This window comes from Oryza sativa, chromosome 2 (genome assembly GCF_034140825.1).
Source record: "Oryza sativa Japonica Group chromosome 2, ASM3414082v1".
In the NCBI taxonomy this organism is placed as follows: Eukaryota; Viridiplantae; Streptophyta; class Magnoliopsida; order Poales; family Poaceae; genus Oryza; species Oryza sativa.
Window position 1 is genome coordinate 32,272,036 of NC_089036.1, and position 18,785 is coordinate 32,290,820.

General features: G+C 49.1%; 3 protein-coding genes across 3 annotated transcripts; 1 reads left to right on the forward strand and 2 right to left on the reverse strand.

Moving 5' to 3' along the window:
• The first annotated feature begins 4,624 nt into the window (after nucleotides 1–4,624).
• Nucleotides 4,625–10,419, forward strand: LOC4330772 (probable RNA-binding protein ARP1). The gene is made up of 6 exons (XM_015771735.3): nucleotides 4,625–5,332; nucleotides 5,439–5,562; nucleotides 7,446–7,575; nucleotides 9,219–9,252; nucleotides 9,652–9,937; nucleotides 10,077–10,419. Exons 1-6 carry the CDS (start codon nucleotides 5,060–5,062, stop codon nucleotides 10,187–10,189), a joined length of 960 nt encoding a protein of 319 aa, XP_015627221.1. The 5' UTR covers nucleotides 4,625–5,059; the 3' UTR covers nucleotides 10,190–10,419.
• Nucleotides 10,390–14,155, reverse strand: LOC4330773 (7-deoxyloganetin glucosyltransferase). Its single transcript, XM_015771734.3, has 2 exons — nucleotides 11,796–14,155; nucleotides 10,390–11,706 (listed from the first exon to the last, which is right to left on the reverse strand). The coding sequence occupies exons 1-2, from the start codon at nucleotides 12,307–12,309 to the stop codon at nucleotides 10,760–10,762; spliced, it is 1,461 nt and encodes a 486-aa protein (XP_015627220.1). The 5' UTR covers nucleotides 12,310–14,155; the 3' UTR covers nucleotides 10,390–10,759.
• Nucleotides 14,156–14,262: 107 nt separating this feature from the next.
• On the reverse strand, nucleotides 14,263–17,084 carry LOC4330774 (7-deoxyloganetin glucosyltransferase). Its single transcript, XM_015768022.3, has 2 exons — nucleotides 16,519–17,084; nucleotides 14,263–16,320 (listed from the first exon to the last, which is right to left on the reverse strand). The coding sequence occupies exons 1-2, from the start codon at nucleotides 17,027–17,029 to the stop codon at nucleotides 15,383–15,385; spliced, it is 1,449 nt and encodes a 482-aa protein (XP_015623508.2). The 5' UTR covers nucleotides 17,030–17,084; the 3' UTR covers nucleotides 14,263–15,382.
• Nucleotides 17,085–18,785: the final 1,701 nt, after the last annotated feature.

The following is an 18,785-nucleotide window of genomic DNA, read 5'->3' on the forward strand; positions in this document are numbered from 1 at the left end:
TGATTAGTTTAATGATGTGGCAAATTGACCCGGTCCACTCACGCTGACTAGAAACTTAAGTTGCAAAACAAATATGCCCCCTACACGTCATCATCTCCCTCCCTCCCCTTTTTCTCCATCTCTCCCCCTCATTCTTCTCGAGCGCACTCGTAAGACCAATGGCCAAAACGGCGGCATGACAGGTAAGTCAAACCACCACAACTCATAAGGATCGCCATGGCGGGGAGGGTGGACTCCGGCACGTCCTGTCACTGCAGTTCGCGAAACACGGTCATAGTAGCTCTCTCACTGATGAGGGAATGGATGACGATGGTGGCCAAGGCCGAGCACAGTGAGAACGTTTTTTATCTCTGTTGCGCTCATCTGGGCCAAACTCCCTCTTTGCCTTCCTCTGCGCGACACTACAATAAACCCCTAGGCGATGCGAAGCCAATGACATGAGCTGCGGGAAGACGGTAGCCACAATGGTCAGCTGATGTGAAGGAAAGGAGGGAGCCGGGTGAGCTCGAGCCCCTCCTCTTCCTCGCCGCCACCGGCCTTGAGTGCTCGAGCTCATCCTCCTAGCGCGGTCGCTATGGTGTTCCTCCATGAGGGAAGGGGCAACAGTGCCGGGGACGAGCGGGAAGAGGAAGAGCCCAAGTTGCCAAGTGCGTTGTCGGTGTTGTAAAGGCACCACATCGCCATTGTCATGTGGTATTTAGAGCCACATCGTTGGCATCCTTTCTCAGTCGAGCTACGCGAAACCCCTTTATCCACAAACCAGTCATGTGGTGGTCGCCACACGCTAGGATGAAGATGACAAAAGGTGCCATCCGCCTGGAGGAAAAGTCAATCCGGTTGGGGGAAACCCGGAGATTGATTACGACATTGTGGAGATGGCACAACCTCCTGCTAGCGGCAGCCATCCCTCTCCTCGTCGTTCTCTGTCTTCCGCACCTCTCCACGTTGCTAGAGAAAGGAAGAGAGGTGGATGTAGGAGAAAGCAAGAATTGATCACTAACATGTGGGACCTAGTCCAACGTTGACTTAGGCCGTCACGTCAGTTAAAATTGGGTAAAATATTGTATGAGACCACGGGTGATCCGGTTTTGTAAATTGATAGGCATGTTATATGTGGTGTCATGGTTCAAGGATGTGATTTAAACTCGATGTCAAGATAAGAGACCTAAAGTGAACTTATTGCCTATCACTATTACGCTGTAGACTAGTAGCCCACAGGGCCATTTCCTTTAAGCCCATACAGGCCTACAGCTTTAAGGACCATTCTGCAATCTTCAGCTGCCAAATTCGCAATCGGGAACGGAATTCCGCCCTGCCACAGTATGCATTTCGAGTTTGGAAACAACCAAAATTTCTCCATCTGTGAAAAACCGTACTACACGTCTGCATTGCATGCGTGATAACTGCCTCCGGACCAACTCGGAGGAGAAGCACGCTGGAGTAAGATCGATCGAGACAGACCTGCAACGTTACATGGCGAAAGATCCAAGGCACTCCGCCGGTCACAAACATTCGCAGACTCCCCGGTACACATAGGCACGTCCAGCCCAGGTGTAAATGACAAAATCCACGCCATTGCTGAGCAAGATCGAGCACGACGTCCACAATTAAAACCCTATCGAATTCAAGCACTGGCTCGGTGCTCCTCCCCTCCACACCCAACCACCAACAGAAAACCTCTGCTGCGTGTTGCTGGTACAAATCTGCTCGATATGAAGGGGAGAAAAAAAGAGCAGGAATTCATCGACATTCACGGACAAGCAGATTATGGCAGAGCAAACCGGATTTCGTCCGGTACATATCCGACGTTCGCCAGCTATGTCGATCGAGAAATTGCCGGGAAGCAAACGGACGGACAGGCGCAGCAACTCCTTGTGCTGGTTTGAAAGGGGCAACCACTAATAATCAAAATTGTCCGCGCGGGAGTTGGCAAGAACTGTCTTGCTGCGCGAAAGGGACGACGCCGGGGTTGCACAGGAGAAAAGAAGAGAACGATCCAAACAAGCCAGCAAATTAGCCATTCGCAGGGTTGTTCTTGCACGACATTCTCTGCATGCCCGGCCAGCCAGCCAGCTAAGATTATTCAGTGATGATATCGGAGAGAGCAGAGAGGAGGGTACGATACGTTGGTGACTTGCTGGTGTAATCCAATCCAACAAACAGCATGAGATGGATTGACGCTGGATCTTTGTCACTTTGGCTTACGTCTCTTTGCATCTCTCTCTCATGGTTGTCGATGAGATTTTTCATCTCCTTGTTGCTTGTTATTAAAGAAAGAAAACCAGAGGTTAGTGCTGTTCACAAGGAGATTTAGTAGTAGAGCTCATGATTGATGGTGACCGGTTAGGCGGTTAGCTCCATTGTTAATTGCTGACGAAGGGAGTAAAGAATATATATGTTTGTGGGCTGGAACCCACGGCTGAATTGGCAACGGGTGCGTGCAGACTCCATCGATCCATGTTGCTAGTATTTTGCGAACGCTATCCATCTGGATTGCTTAGAGGACAGGTTGGTAATTCGCGGAAAGGGCTGGCATATCCATCTGTTCCTGTCATCCCTTGCATATTTTGATGTGTGTGTCTGCATCTTCTGCGGCCAAAGCTAAGGGGTTGGGTTGAGTGGAGTGCCCTTCTCTCTCGCTTTCTGAGTTGGTGATTCCGTTACTGCAGCGACTGATGCAATGTCAAGGAATCTTCCATCAGTTGAGTTTGGCAATATAACGGAAATTCCAAAGGGTGAATGCCATCTCTAGCTTGTAAATTGTAATAGGAGTAGGTCACAAGGAAAGATTATTGCTCCCGTACCCTGTAAATCGTCCTTTTGCTACTCTCATTTTATTGGCCTTCAGGTATCGTGCTTATTCAGAGCTAAGGCTAATTTTTTTTTTGAACGAAGGCTAGGCTAATTTAATTGTCTCTGAAATTAGAGGTTGATCTACATATGACTAAATTCAAATGGAAGAGGGAAGTCCAACTTAAGGGCATATGCCACTCATTCTTAATGTGGGATTAAAGAACACTTCACAATCTTTGAAGTCAAAAGTTGATGTACACATCGAGAAAAAGAATAACAAGATTGACTCTGGTGATACCTGTTATATCTAAAGCCTATAATCTTCTTTACATGCATATATAGATCTAGTAATGCTGAATTGCAACAGCTCACTGATTAATCCATAAGGTTACTTTGTCCATCATAATTGGTTGACATGGCTTCCGTTTTGTTAAACGAAATGTAAACCAAACTGACCCGGCCGTACACGAGTGTGGCTCACACGGTGCTGAACTGGTGACTATAGTGTCCATGCCACAATAGATCACCGTATTCTGCAAAGAGGTCAAGGCGAATATGGTTTATGCTAATCTCGCGGTAGTGCTCTTTTAAGCCAGCATCAAAGCTTCGTCAACTAAAGGTTTTGCTGCCACGCAAGAATGCAGCCTTTGCTGACGTGGCGCTGATGACCCGGTAATCTTGCGGATCACCCAACAACTACACTTAATTGCCCCTCCCGTCCCCACACAACGACTCTTCATTGTCAACTCTAAAATATATCCTGTTCTTACACGAAATTGTCAACAGCTGCATTCTTCAGAGTCCAGAGTAGTACTCTACGTCCCTAATCCCATTGTTTCCTCCACAGTTTCCCTATCAGTCACCACTCTATAATATCTATACAGCATGTTAAAAAAAATTGAGAGATAAAACAAACTGCATTAATGACTTAGTTCTCAATCTTAACGAAATAAATGGTACACACGCGACAACATAAGTCGGCCACGGTCGTACGAAAACGCTCTTAATTAAATGGAGCGGTATGCTGTATGAACTAACGACGATGCTGATCGGCAGTGGAGACACGTACGCTGGTACGCGTAAACCGACACAAAGCTACGCGGGGTTTCCGTCTGTTTCAGGCTAGAGCTGAACATTCGGACGATACCCTACATCAGAACTACTCCGTTTTCACTGCAAGATGCTTCGAGGTTGAAGAAAGGCGATCGAGGTCCATTGCTAGTGAAAAACGATATGTGATGCCCATGCAAAAACTGATAAGCTTTACGCCCTACGAAAACTTGCAGTACGTTTCCTTAATGTGTCTGTCCTTCTGTGGTAGATAATGAAAATCGGGAATCAATCCAGGTTCTTCCCTTTGGCATCTTGACACGACAGTGACACTGTTCCTCCCTCCCTCGCTCCGTTTAGTTTGTGCATCCTAAGCAAGCAAGGATGGGAGAGCCACGCGGGCAAAAGGAGTTGCAAATCCACAAGCAACCGCAACCGAGGCCAACCCGGAGACGCCGCCATCCCCCACCAACTCGATCTCGCGCGCAGCCAGTCGAAGCGCCTCGTCACGCACGTATGCCGCGTGCCTTCAGTTAACGCGCGTGTTGGGCTCGGGCTCGGCTCCGCCCGCGAGGGCGACAGGCCGGAGCGGAGGACGCCCTCGCGCGGTCGCGCCCACTTCGGGTGGGCGCGCGTTGGCAGCTCAGCTCACGGCCAATCTGAAAATACACAACACAAACACAACACATGAAGGGAGACAGAGACGCAGAGCAAAGGGAGGGTGAGAGAGAGAGAAAAAAAGATGGAGTACAAGGAGGCAACAGGGGCCTGCAAAGCTAGTAAGAGTATTATAGTAGCAGTCGATTGGAAGCTAGACTAGAAAGGGTGACGCAGCTGTCATCCCACACCGGAAACCCTCTCTTCCAGCGCATAGCCCCTGTCCATCTCTCCCTCCTCCGAGTCTTCTCCTCTCCTCTTAACAAATCCCTCTTCCTCTGCTTCCTCCTCTACCTTCCTAAGCCTGAGAAGGTGGGAGAGGTTATGGAAGAAGAGTTAGAGTACTACTACTTGGAAAGCGAGGAGTTGGGAGCAAACACGATAGAGGCTGATCCCTGTACGAGACGGCGAAATCGGCCCCGCCACTATTAATCGAGTTTGATTGCCATATATAGGTGTAGGAACGGGACCGGGAAAGAGTTCGATCGTTATAGGATCATTGATCGATCAATCCATAGTCTTGCGAAGGGAGAAGCAAGCGGCGGCGCGTACGTACGTCATGGCTGCGGCCTCGTCATCGACGTCGTCCGCTGGGTCGGCAGCGCCGGCTCACGCGCCGGCGGCGGGAGGTGCCGGCGGCGGCGGCAGCAGCGGGGTACCGAACCACCGGACGCGGTTCGGCGACACCACGCTGACCAAGGTGTTCGTCGGCGGCCTGGCGTGGGAGACGCCGTCCAAGGGCCTGCAGGACCACTTTCAGCAATACGGCGAAATCCTCGAGGCCGTCGTCATCACCGATCGCGAGACCAGCCGCTCTAAGGGCTACGGATTCGTACGTCCCTCCTCTTTCTCGCCGACGAGATGATCGCTCGCCGCCGTGCATGCATGTATTCATGTGCTTGATCGATCTGACACGAGATGCATCTGTGTCGACGCAGGTGACGTTCAGGGAGCCGGAGTCCGCGCGGGAGGCGGTGCGGAACCCGAACCCGACGATCGGCGGCCGGCGAGCCAACTGCAACATTGCGTCCATGGGGCCGCCGCGTCCGTCGCCGTCGCGAGGTGAGCAAATTAACCCGACGAACCCCCAAAACCAAATCAATGCCTCTCTTTCCATTACTTGCCAGAACAAGGCACGCGCATGTGCATGGCAGCAATAACTGGGCCATGATTAGCGGTAAACCGATTGCCCGCACGCAATCAAACCGGATAAGCTTCGATTAGGGCACTCCGCCAATTTTTTTTTACCCTTGCTTTTTTTCCCCTCCTCTTCTTCGTCGTCCTCCTTGCGTGCGCTGCGGTGGTGGGTCGTGTTGGCATGGCAGATGGGTGGGGCCCAGGTCCAGCTTGCTAAAAGCCTAAAACACTGGGCGCCAGCACACAGTAAGGAGGACGACGACTACTACGAGTACTGCGTCTGCATTGGGAGGGGAGGCAGGATCAGACATCACATTACCATGCCTCATGGCTGCGTGTGCTTGCTTGGCCAGCTAGCCTGGCCTCACAGCAGTTACTACAGGTTTACTACCCCTAATTATCTGCAGCATTTGCTGCACCTTCGTACCACACAGTAGTAGGCGCGTTGATCTGTTTGGTAGTTGCTGATTAATTAGATTAATTAGCGTAATCTTGGCAGATTTGTGGTTATGGGATGGTTGATTAATTAGTGGGGATGAACTTTCTCTTTTATGATCTTATATTCTTTTTTTCTTATTGGGAGAGAATTTGCTATTGGGAGAGAATTTGGGTGGTTTGACTAGAGAATGCAGTGGCGATATGATAAATCGTTCCAGCGAGAATGAGGTGTAAAGGGGTTGGGAGATTGTAGCTGGAGAATCAGGAATCCCCGGCGGCCGCCTTCCTTTCTTTTCTGGTGAAAATCGATCGGTGCGGGGGCATTAGAAAAATGCTTCATAGCATATACCACTCTTTCGCAGTCTTTGACCGGTATGGTTGGGTACCAACTGCCAACGATTGGAGGAAGAATAGGTGCTAGCTAGCACAGTTCAATGTTGTGGCTACTTCGCATCAAGTGTGTTGGGTCCAGTATCCCCTTGTTTCTTTAGCTTCACTTTCACTTCATTTTGTGCTCATCCATATAGGGAGATAGTACATATCATTTGCGTTTCTTACAATGCAGCACGCACACATGCATGCCCTTATGACTTTAAGCCGTACTGTGGGTGAGATGAAAACCTGCATATGTTTTCCTTTCAAAAAGAAGAGAGAGAACATGCATATACCGCTGATATCGTCTAGCTATTATATTACGAGACCTTGGTGCTTTTCATAAAAGAAAATACACACGAGGGGTTACACAGATGGGTTGTATACTTGTATTGGTCCTTCAAGTTTTTTCTCCTTTTCATGCTAGAACAATTGGGACATCATACTATTTTTATACAAAAGAAAATTGTTGTTTGGTGCACTACAGCACAACAGTGCCTAAATGGAGTTGGTTGTAGTGCTAGCTAGCCAAAAACAGTCTTGAATTGTTTGGCGGTGTGCTAATCTCTACCAAAAGAAACTTCTAAAAATTCTTCTCCATTCGCCATCTAAAAATAGAACAAAAATGCTGGTGTCCTTTTGTGCTGAGAAACTGATTTTTTATGTTACTATTAGACAGTTAATATTAACCTTTTTAGAGGGATCACAACTCAGTAGTTATAATATTATAGTATCATTTGCTACTTGCACCCATGCATGTTAGTCAAACCCAGTCAATGTAAGGAGCACATGGTAACACCTCTGTGCACAGTCCATACAACTGTTTTGCAAGCCTTGCCCTACTGGCTACTGTACGCTATACATACATGCATACACCTGCTACCCCTGCACAGTTCATTTATTTTCCTTGAGTCATTGTGTGTGTTGTTTTCTCTGCAGCCTATAACATGCCATTTTGCCATGCCTAACATCATTTCCCCTCGTTTGTCTCTCTGCAGGGCGGGCCCCACGTGGGTCCCTCTTCCCGGATCAGCCACACATGGGCCCGCAGCCTTACATGGGCGGCCGGTTGCCGCCGCAGCATATGACGGCCCCACCTCAACAGATGTACTACCATCCTCAGTTCGGGTGAGTATCAAACTTCTTCTTTCCTCTTCTTTTTTTTAATCTTTTTTCCTCTATAAAGCCATCGGATGCAGCACGACTCAGACCCCACGATTACGATGATGCATGGATAATGAATACGTACAACCATCGTCCAAAAAACACGCACTAGTATATTGCACCGTCGTCATCGTGGGATCCGAGCCACGCTGCAAATTAACCTGAACCTTATCGATCAGCGGCTGTGCATGCGACAGCAGCTAAGCATTAGCTACACGTCCATATCAGCACCATGTCATTCCCTCTTTGGGAGTTTGCACCGTGTTTCCTTGTTAGAGCCTAGCTGTAAATTGCACTGCAATGCACAAAAAGGATAAATAGGCTGTTTAGGTAGTGAGGCCTCCGCGTCATTGGTGATTGGAACTGGTGGTTCATGGAGACGTATGCGGTTTTTATCCATGTGGGTTTTTGAGGTAGACATTTGGAGCCCTTATTTTGTCGAAAGAGATGGTACCTTATTACTAACTGATCTCGGAGGTAAACGGGTGGAGTAGTAGACAAGAAAGTCGTTGCTGCTAATGCACGGTGATTGGAGAGGCTGATCTTTTTATTGTACTAGCTGATGGGGGTAGCTAGTACCGAATTGGCGCCTGCTGCTGCGTCTCATTTTCACGGCAATGACTAGTGTGTGAGGTCCCGTTCCTTTCGTGGCAGCAGCTTTCCGTGGTTCGTTTTCCTTAATTGGGCAGAAGGGTTCAGTTGCCAAGGAGCACAGAGGGCCCACGTGTCCCCATTCCCACTCCTGTTGGGCCCTGCGTGATGGCCCATTAAGCCTGGGCCGATGGGAGGGAGACAGCAGCTCAGCAATGGCCAATGGGCATTCAACTCCGGAGGGTCCCACACCGTCTCTCTCTCTAGAGTCTAGACCACCATGGGGTGTTGCCTTCCCAGCAAACACACTCTGCACTTTGTTGGTTTTCTGCCGAGTTAAATGTCTGCATTCAGATCTGATGCCACTTGGCTGCTGCTATGCAATTTGCCTCTTTAGTTTGTTTTAGTTATAACCGTGGACCTGTACAGATCGTTGAAACAGGAATGCATGTGTGGCATGGCATGTACGGGATTTTAAATTTGGTTATATTTTGCTAAGAACCACCGCTGAACTAGTAGTTGAGTTGTTTCTGCCTTTCTCATATGCAAATGTAAAATTAGACGATCTGAAAGTTACTCTTGATCTTGATTTTTCTTGAAAAAAGGTTAATAATGTTTTATGTGGATATTTTTGCACAAAGTTTATTTTAAAAAACAGAGTCCAGTTTTGTTTTTGACAAATGACAATAACTGCACTTTTATTTGATGGGGGTTATGATTTAGCCAGCCAATTGCTTTTAGGTTCATACAATTTGTACAAGAAATGAGGAATTTAGAACCCTTTTCCTATGAACTGCTGCTGCCACTGAAAAACTGGAAGTACAAGAAATGGGAAAAGTTTATTGCTCTAGTTTTAGCTAGAATAGATTGTGTATATATGAGATAAGTTTGGGCTTTACAGCCAAGATAGTTGGTAGATATGTCTGCTGTCTCCAAGAGAATGGTGGGACTCATGTTCGGCTCAATCCCTCTCAATCTTTTACAACGCACTAAAGAAATTATGCAAACTTTTGCAGGTACTGGTACCCACAAGATTATCCTTACCAACAGGCAAGCATCCCATCCATCTCCTTGTTCAATGTTTGACGTTTTACTTCCATCACATGCGATTGGTTCTTGCTACATGCATCTCCAATAATTTGGTAACAGTACACAAAGAATAGATAAGTTTCACAGTTGGCGTTCATGTTCTGAAACTCTGAACTCACAACAGCTAAAGTTGTGTCCTGCACCTCAAAAGCTTGAATACTCTAACATTTAGTAGTATTGATTATCTGCACATATTTTCTATACACCAGAGCACTAAGTTATAGTAATAGACATCAGCACAAGTACTATCATCTTATTTTTCCCATCTAACAATATATACTGGAAGTATCTAGAGTCTGAATCATCTTATTTTCCATGTGTCAATATGTGCTGAAACTATCCAATGTCTGAACTCCTCAGCATGCCGTGTACAATTCACAAGCGCTACAGCATTACTACCCTCAGCTGTATGGTCCAACATCCCCTTCAACACCGTCGTACCAGTTTATGGGGTACATGCCGGGTGCCCTGGGTCCAAGGGCTGGCTTCTCTCCGATGCAGCAACAAGCTCCACGGCCACCTTTCATTCAGCAGCCTGCGCTGCAGTTCGACGGGGGCTCTTTCCCTCCAGGACCTTCTCTCCCACCGGATTTCAGACTCCAGTTGCCCCCTCATGCACTCTCAAGGCAACCAGATGAAACAACCGGTATGTCATTGTTAGCCTACCATTCAGATATCTATTACTGTCATTTAGAAACATAGTACGTTCTTGTCACAGTTGACATCATTTAGAAACAACACCATCGTGACAAATTTATGCCTGACTACTGCTGAATATGTTGCAGGTGCTCAATCAGCTCCGCCAGTCTCCGCGAGTGCAGCTGCAACTCCAACCACAGACAGCAAGGAAGCATCAAAGACTGTAGAATCAAATTCAGATCTAAACACCTCGAACTGACTTGGTGAACTGAAAATTCTTCCGAAATGACTCAATGTCAGCCCACATGGTGCCATGGTGGTCTGTAACAGGGCTCCAAGCACTCATTTCTTGACTGAAAAAAAGCACCAAAAGAATTGTTCTTTCATTATTTCATATTCTTTTCCAATTTTCACAATGCATTTCTTCGGTGAATCCATTGTATGGCCCAACTGAACTTCACGAAAAAAAATCTGTAATTTTCCATAATATCTTCCGGCGCGTGCTGTTGTTATCTCTTACATGCACCATCCGTCTGGATTACTAGTTTACAACCAGGTCTTTACCAATTTACCATTGTTACAGAATAGATGATCATGATGGAGCATCTTACTACGACAGGTGAAACTGAAACCATCCACAAACCTGAAATACTGACTAGTGACATTGGTGAAGCAGAGGCTGTCTAACCTGAAATTATTGTTGATCTTTGTTCTCCACTCCAGAACTAATATTTGATATTTCTAACAAGATAGTGGGAGATGGTCACATCATAGATTCATTTACCCAATTACAAATCGCATTTTTAGGATTGATCAACAACAACAATATTCAGCTTGCGTGATCACCTCTTGCAAGCAGAAATTCAACCAAACGATCTATTCCGGCGCTCGAAGTGCCTCCTTCCTCCGTTGCCGCCACGGCTTTCTCCTTCCACGCCATTGCTTTCGCTCTCATATCCTTGCTTTTCTCTCCATCCATGGCCTCTTGCACGAGCCGTGCCACCTCCTCCCTCTTCACGTCGGTGTCAATTTCCAGTCCAATGTCCCACTTGGTGCAAGCGTAGCGGCAGTTGGTCATCTGCTCGGCGAAGAACGGCCAGCAGATCATCGGCACGCCGGCGCTTATGCTCTCCAGCGTCGAGTTCCAGCCGGAATGCGTCAAGAACAGGCCGGTCGCCGGATGCTCCAGGACTTGCTCTTGCGGGCACCAGCTCAGAAAGATCCCTCTCTCTTTGGTCTCGCTGACGAACTCTTCCGGCAGCATGGCCTTCTCGCTGGCGACGAGGTCGGGCCTGATGACCCACAGGAATGGCCGGCCGCAGCGCGCCAACCCCCACGCGAACTCGGCGAGATGAGCCGGCGACATGACGGTGATGCTACCGAAGTTGACGTACACGACCGAGCCGGGCTGCTGGGCGTCCAGCCACCGAAGGCAGCTCGCGTCCTCCTTCCAGAGGTTGCCGCCGATCGCGCCCACCTCGGGGCGCCGCGCCGCTGCGGCCCCCGCGAACGTCAGGAGCGGGCCGACTGTGTACACGCGCGGGAAGATGCGGCGCAGCGCGTCGACGACGTCGTGCTCCACCGCGTCGAACGTGTTGAGGATGAGGCCCTGCGCGTGGCGCGCGTTCTGCGCCTCGCCGCTGTCGAAGTTGAGCATGAACTCGTCCCGGTCGGTCGTGCGGATGAAGCTGGGCATGTCGCGCAGCCGGATGCCTGGCATCCCCGGCACCCAGTCGAGCACGGTGTCGAGGTATCCGTTGGTCAGGTAGCTCTCATCTGCAACATGTCCATGCATGAGCAAAAACATTTTACCGTGCGTACAGCCATACACAATAAAACGGTAATCGTGAGTTCAAGTGTACTACCTTTGAGTGGCACGTAGCCTCTGTCGATGAGCTCGGCGTAGTGGAGATATCCCATGAAGCCGCAGGCGCTGGTGGTCCAGAACGCCGGGGCAAGGATGCCCATGTCGCTGGCCACTCTCTGTGCGAAGCTCATCACGCCGTCCGGTATAACGCAGCTCACCGGCGGCGTCCCGGGCTCGCTGTTGAGCCGCGCCAGGAGGGCCCCGAACGCCGCGGGGCCGTGCGTGAGGAAGGACGTGCAGACCGTGGGGATGTCCTGCGTGACGTCGTCGTTGTCGGATTCGGACGGCGGCGGCAGGCCGTCCGGGATGGTCTCGAACCGGAAGTCGTCGAGGCCGGCCAGCGCGCCGGTGCCGCGGGAACGGAGGAGGCGGTGGTGGTTGTACTCGGAGTTGACGAAGGTGACGTGGAACCCCCTGGAGTGGAGCACCTTGGCGAGGTGCAGGAGGGGCGTGACGTGGCCCTGCGCCGGGTACGGGATGAGCACGGCGTGCAGGCGCGAGTTTGAGCCCATGGCAAGCGATACGATTGATACCAAAGTAGAGTACGTAGTAACAATTATAGGAGTAACTAGCAGTCGGTACTCCGGGATTAAATGTTAGAGGCGGCAGTTAATGTGCAATAGTTGATCCCCTTCACGATCATCTATTACTCCCGATTCTGAGCTTAAAATTTTCCTAAAATAAAAGGAGAAAATTATATTGGTGGTATACAAATGATGTGCGTTAGTTGGGTGTAATTTGTAGATGAACTTCTGAAATGCTATTTATGCACGAACTTATCTAGTTCATGCAAAACAAGACTAAAATAGCTTTGTAAAGTTAATTTTACCAAAGCGTGACATTCATTCATGTAGTTAGTATGTATAAGATATCCACTCTTCTGTTTCATATTATAAGTCGCTTTGATTTTTTTCTAGTCAAATTTTGTTAAGTTTGGCTAAATTTATAGAAAAAACTAGCAACATTTTAAACACGAAATTACATTCATTAAATCTAGCATTAAATATATTTTGATAATATGTTCGTTTTGTGTTAAAAATGCTACTATATTTTTTTCTATAAACTTTATCAAACATAAAAGAAATTTTATTAGAAAAAAAAGTCAAAACGACTTGTAATATGAAATGGAGGGAGTACTATATTTATAAATTTACTCTCTACTTTATCATTCATCATTGAAATAAAGAATTTCATTTATTTCTAACCTGTCGATGAGTGATACTCGTAGACCGGATGAGTAGAGTATTAGGGTACGTTGGAATGAGGGTCCACGTAGTACGATATCAAGCAAACAAAAGACAAAGATTATACAGGTTCAGGCCCCTTGTCAGGTAATAGCTCTAGTCCAGTTTATATGGAATTGATGGTGATAAGAATAGATTATAAAGAGAGTAGTCGAAATATATGGTACTGACGAGATCGTAATCGATGGATTCGATGAGATCTCTCGGTGAGTTGGCTCCACGTACTCCGGCTTCGTAAACTATGGTGGGTGTGTTGGCGATAGAATTGGATGCCTTTCACCCCTTCCTGGGGGTCCCTTTTATACCGTAGATCGCCTTGATCCCCAAGAAAGGTTTGAGGATATTGGATCTGGTATGGTATAACAGAAACTCCATCCCTTCCGAGTAGGACTTTGGAAATCACTTGACTCGTAGAGATATTTTCTATAATTTGCGATGGATTCCAAACAATATTCACGAGAACGATTCGTGTACATGAAGGTATACCTTATCGATATATTCCATAAATTGTAGGATAGAAGGTATGCCTTATCCGTAACCCTGACAATAGCCCCCGACTTCAACTCAAATGAATTCATGTTGTCATCCACGACTTCTCTCGCTAGCGGCTTGTCATTCTTACTTGATTGTTCTTGGTGCGGAGCCAAGAAGACGAGAAGCTATTGACAACGCTAAGGGAAGTCCAACGGCTCAAATATGAATTTGAATTGAAGTCTGAACAACCACCCTTAACGGGCCTTAGGGTTTTTCGGCGGCAATGTCTCTCCTTCCTTGGAATACGAACCGCCAGGTAGTACGCCTATTTAAATGGGTTTTGGGATCTATTTCAAGTCCGTTTGCCGAAAAATTCCCCAACCTTCCAGCAGCCTCGGACCTTTCATCTCCCCAAATTCCCTCGGTTCTTTCGTCCCCCTCCGGAGTAACATTCTAAAATATTTTCCTATTTCATTGCTTACAAATATGCCATAAAGCAATGAAGATGATTTCCAAAAAGCCTTTCCTGCCAAAACGAGATCTTGCGATACTAATCATCTGAAAGTATTCCAAGTTTGGATTCCAAATAATTCCCAGATGTTGCCAACATCATGCACTGAAAGAATTCTAACCCTTATCATTGCTTGATTTTCATATCTTTATTTGCAATCATTATGTCTCGTTCTATCTTTTTGTTGAATAGATATATGTCTGAATAGCAACCTTCTCATACATCAGCACTTAGAATTAACAAGATTATTCATCTAGTGACCTTTAGCCTTTTACAAGTTCATACACCAAAACAAGTATTTTACAAGTTCGTACACTAGGTTGCATTCATACGACAATTTTGTATACACCGATGCAATTTACCTACATAAAGAAAGAAAAGATAAACAGATATACAAAATGCACCTGTATTATCCTGACGGTATACCACGGAGGGAATCTTTTATATGGAGTTTGGTTAAAGTCCACGAAGTTCGCAATCAACCAATTTCCGCTGGATAAGCCCAGAACAAGTGAAGAACAACCAATCACCGCTCCATCATCGAAGCCTCCCGGTTGATAGCAGCCAGGGTGGAACGTGCTGGATTTTTCATAATTTTGAAAGTAACTTTTTCTGTAGAAGCCCGTGATGTCCGTGCATGTACGCATCCGCACCAGGTGTGTGTAGCCATCCAAGCGGCCGAGCCGTTCCTTCGCTACCACAGCCGCGTGCGTCGAAACTGTCACTGCTAGCTGCTCGTGCGTATCCACTGGTGTAGTGGCCGAGTATCGGAGATCACCCGGAGCAAGGATAATAATATAGCTAGCTGCCGGCTCTATAATAGTACCATGTCACCTATAGCCATCACTAATATAATAGGCTGGCTGTTAGATTAGCTGTTTGTTTACCTCTATTGAAGATTTAGATATTTAATATTCGCATATACACCTCATCTCCTCGTATCTGGTTGGAAGAAAGCAGCCTTTTCTCGTGTATTGCGCTTCAGTCGGACGATAGATGGAACACTCACTCCATCCTTTTTCTTTCCTTTTTACTCCTCCACGTCAGATTTGGCTGACGCGTAGTGTGCTAGCGCCGGCTGATTAGAGCGCACGGCTGCACGGGCCGCGAGACGAATCTACTATCTAGAATCCCTTTCCGTCATTTTGCGATCTAGAATCCCGGAGAAATTGAGCTGGTGATCAAGTCGCCATCCAGCAGCACAGTTGTTTTGTGCTAGCAAACTCCGTATCCTTCCATGTTATACTCTGACACGAACAGGAATTTTGACTGACCAATTATTTGCACTGCATTTCTCAGTGCCACTAGATGAGCGGAAAGCACGCACAAGATAATTTGTGATATGATAATATGAACTCAGCGAGCGTCACTCCCAGAAGAATGCAAGAATTCGATCAGACGGTCCAGATTTCTGCTCGACGAACCTCCTTCCTCTGTCGCCTCCTTGGCTTTCTCCTTCCACACCATGGCGTTCACTCGCATGGCCTTGCCTCTCTCCCCCTCCATCGCCTCGCGCACGAGCCGCGCCACCTCCGTTCTGCTCACGTTGCTGTCGATCTCCATCCCAACCCCCCACTTGTCGCACACGTACCGGCAGTTCGTCGGCTGCTCGGCGAAGAACGGCCAGCAGATCATCGGAACGCCGGCGCATATGCTCTCCAGCGTCGAGTTCCACCCGCAGTGCGTCAGGAACAGGCCGACGGACGGGTGCGAGAGGACGAGCTCTTGCGGGCACCAACTCGCCAGAACGCCCCTCTCTTTGGTCTCGCCGACGAACTCCTCCGGCAGCATGGCCTTCTCGCCGGAGACGAGGTCCGGCCTGATGACCCACAAGAACGGCCGGCCGCAGCAAGCTAGGCCCCACGCGAACTCGGCCAGATGAGCCGGCGACATGACGGTGATGCTGCCGAAGTTGACGTACACGACGGAGCCAGGCTGCTGGGCGTCCAGCCACCGGAGGCAGCCCGTGTCCTCCTTCCAGAGGTTGCCGCCGATCGCGCCCACCTCGCCGGCGGCGGCCTTGGCGAACGCCGGGAGCGGGCCGACGGTGTACACACGCGGGAACTCGCGGCGCAGCGCGTCGACGACGTCTTGCTCCAGCGCGTCGTACGTGTTGAGGATGAGCCCCCGGGCCTTGCGCGCGTTCTGAGCCTCGCCGCCGTCGAAATTGAGCATGACGTCGTCCGGATCGGTCGTTCTGATGAAACTTGGCACGTCCTTGAGACGGATGCCTCGCATCCCGGGGATCCAGTCGATCGGAGTGTCCAGGTATCCGTTCGTCAGGTCACTCTCGTCTGGAAAACGTACAGTAACTAAGTCAACTAGTCTAAATAGTTACTACTCACTCATCACTAATTATTCAAGGAAGGATCGTCTAATTGCTAATCAGTGTTGCGACCATTTGACTTCCGATATGAACTTACTTAAGCAAGGGAAAATCTCAGCTGCATCAAGCATAGGTGAAGTGGTAATAGTCATCAAAAGTTTTGTACCTTTGAGTGGCACATAGCCTCGTCTGATGAGCTCGGCGAAGTGGAGGTAACCCATGAAGCCGCAAGCGCTCGTAGTCCAGAACACCAAGGCCAGGATGCCCATCTCCTCGGCGACCCTCTGCGCGAAGCTCATCACGCCGTCGGCTATGACGCAGCTCACCGGCGGCGTCCCGGGCGTGCTGTTCAGCCTCACCAACAGCTCCCTGAACGGCTCGGCGCTGTGCCTGGTGGTGGACACGCAGAGCGCGGCGATGTCCTGCGTGACGTCGTCGTTGCCGGACTCCGGCATGCCGTCCGGCACGGCCTCGAAACGGAAGCCCGCGGCGCCGGCCAGCGCGCCAGGGCCGCTGGACCGGAGCAGGCGGCGGTGGTTGTACTCGGAGTTGACGTAGGTGACGAAGAACCCCCTGGCGTGCAGCGCCTTGGCGAGGTGCAGCATGGGCGTGACGTGGCCCTGCGCCGGCTGCGGGATGAGCACCGCGTGCGCCCGCCTCGCCTCGCAGGAGCTCATCGCCGTGTGTCTTCTCCTCCGGCGTGCAGACGGACGGACGCTCGGCGCCGCGGTCAGGCCAAACGTGTTGCTGTCAGGTGGATTTGTGCATATCTGATCTTGAGAAAGCGCCGTGTAGACAGAGCAGTGGCGCACTGGCGCGTGAAGGCCAAACGTGTCGCTATCAGGTAGTACCATTCAGGTGGATTTGTTTAGAGCAAGTTTAATAGTATAGCCCATTGATTACTCCAATTTGTTCCACGTCATTTTTATCAAGCTCAAGAGGCAGATGATACAGTAAGTGGGCTATAATCTGACGCATCACACATTTATTTTATTCCACGTGGGCCCACATATCTCTCTCTTTGTTCTTCTTCTCCACCAGCCTGTCCAAGACAACACAAGAAATCATATCAATCTAAGATCAAAAGATCAAAACTTGATGTCTAAAAAATCAAATCGAAACAAGCAAGACCACGAATGAGTTGTGTGATGAATAAAATCACGTATCGTTGCCGCTGGAAGGAGCTGCCGTTCAACATGAGAACAAGCCGATCTCGGCTGGTAGGGCCGGCAAGAAGGCCTTTTACCATTGCTGGCCGTGGACCATGGTCATGCCCTCTCAAACCTCGCTTCCATCGCCATGGCATGAGCCCGTGCATACCACTGCTAGATACTAGCTGGATTCAAGAGGTGCTTACCAGATCTAAGTGAGGAACCAACCTCGAGCACGGTGGCCACAAGCGTCGCCGACCGCGGTGAACCATCGGCAACCTAGCTCCATACAGTTGATGACGGCGACCCCAGCTCGACAACATCAATCACCATCGGACGAGCTCCCCGGCGGCCGGCGGGTGAGTCGTGGACTCATGGTTGCAAACTTGCGACGCTGCATCAACCGACTCATCTCGCAGCTCGTGTATGCTACCTGCTGGGCCCACAATTTCTTGGAGCGCGCGTGCCGCTTGGCGACTAATTAGTCGCCCGCTAACGCACTCTCTCTCCTCCAACGCATCATCAAACCTACGTGGAATCGCTATCGCCAGCAATCGGACGCCTATTGTACCTGCTCTTATGCCGGCGTAGTGGTGGCGACTGGCGTGGAGAAGGTTGACGGCCGGCGTCTTGGAATTGGGCTTATTTACGAGTAAAGTAAGCGTAAAGGCTAAAGAGCAGCACAAGAGTGATTTGCTCACTTTGATAAGCCGGCTAAACCAGATTGTAGAGAGTACCCACCGCATGTCAGGCCGTCATCTAGGAGACCAGGACAGGTGACGCCAAAGCGACGACCGGAGAGAGGACGGGGATGCAGGCCGCCACGGCCACGTATGGGATGATCACAGCAGTCCCGTTGATCTTTGAAGGCAAGGATAACCTGAGGCCCAGAAGCCTGAACTTCCAACATGATTTTGCGTGAATTCTGAAGGGAATAAGTTCACTTTGTGACCTAAAAGTGATCGAAATCTAATCCATGGCTCTAGATCACAAAACCAGATATCTCAACCCCCGAACTCTTAAAACCGGTGTAATTTGACTCCTTAAGCGGTTTTGGAGGGCGGTTTTGCTGACGTGGCGACTACGTGGCGGTATTGACTGGGTCTCCTTTACACGTGGCGTTGACGTGGCATTTAGGTGGCATTTATAACTTAAAAAATATGTGTGGGACTCATTTGTCATCGACACATAAAAGAAATTGTGGGACCCACATACATGTGGAGCCCACAATCATCCTCTCCCCTTCTTCCTCCTCCCTCTCTCTCTTCCTTCTCTCGCCGCG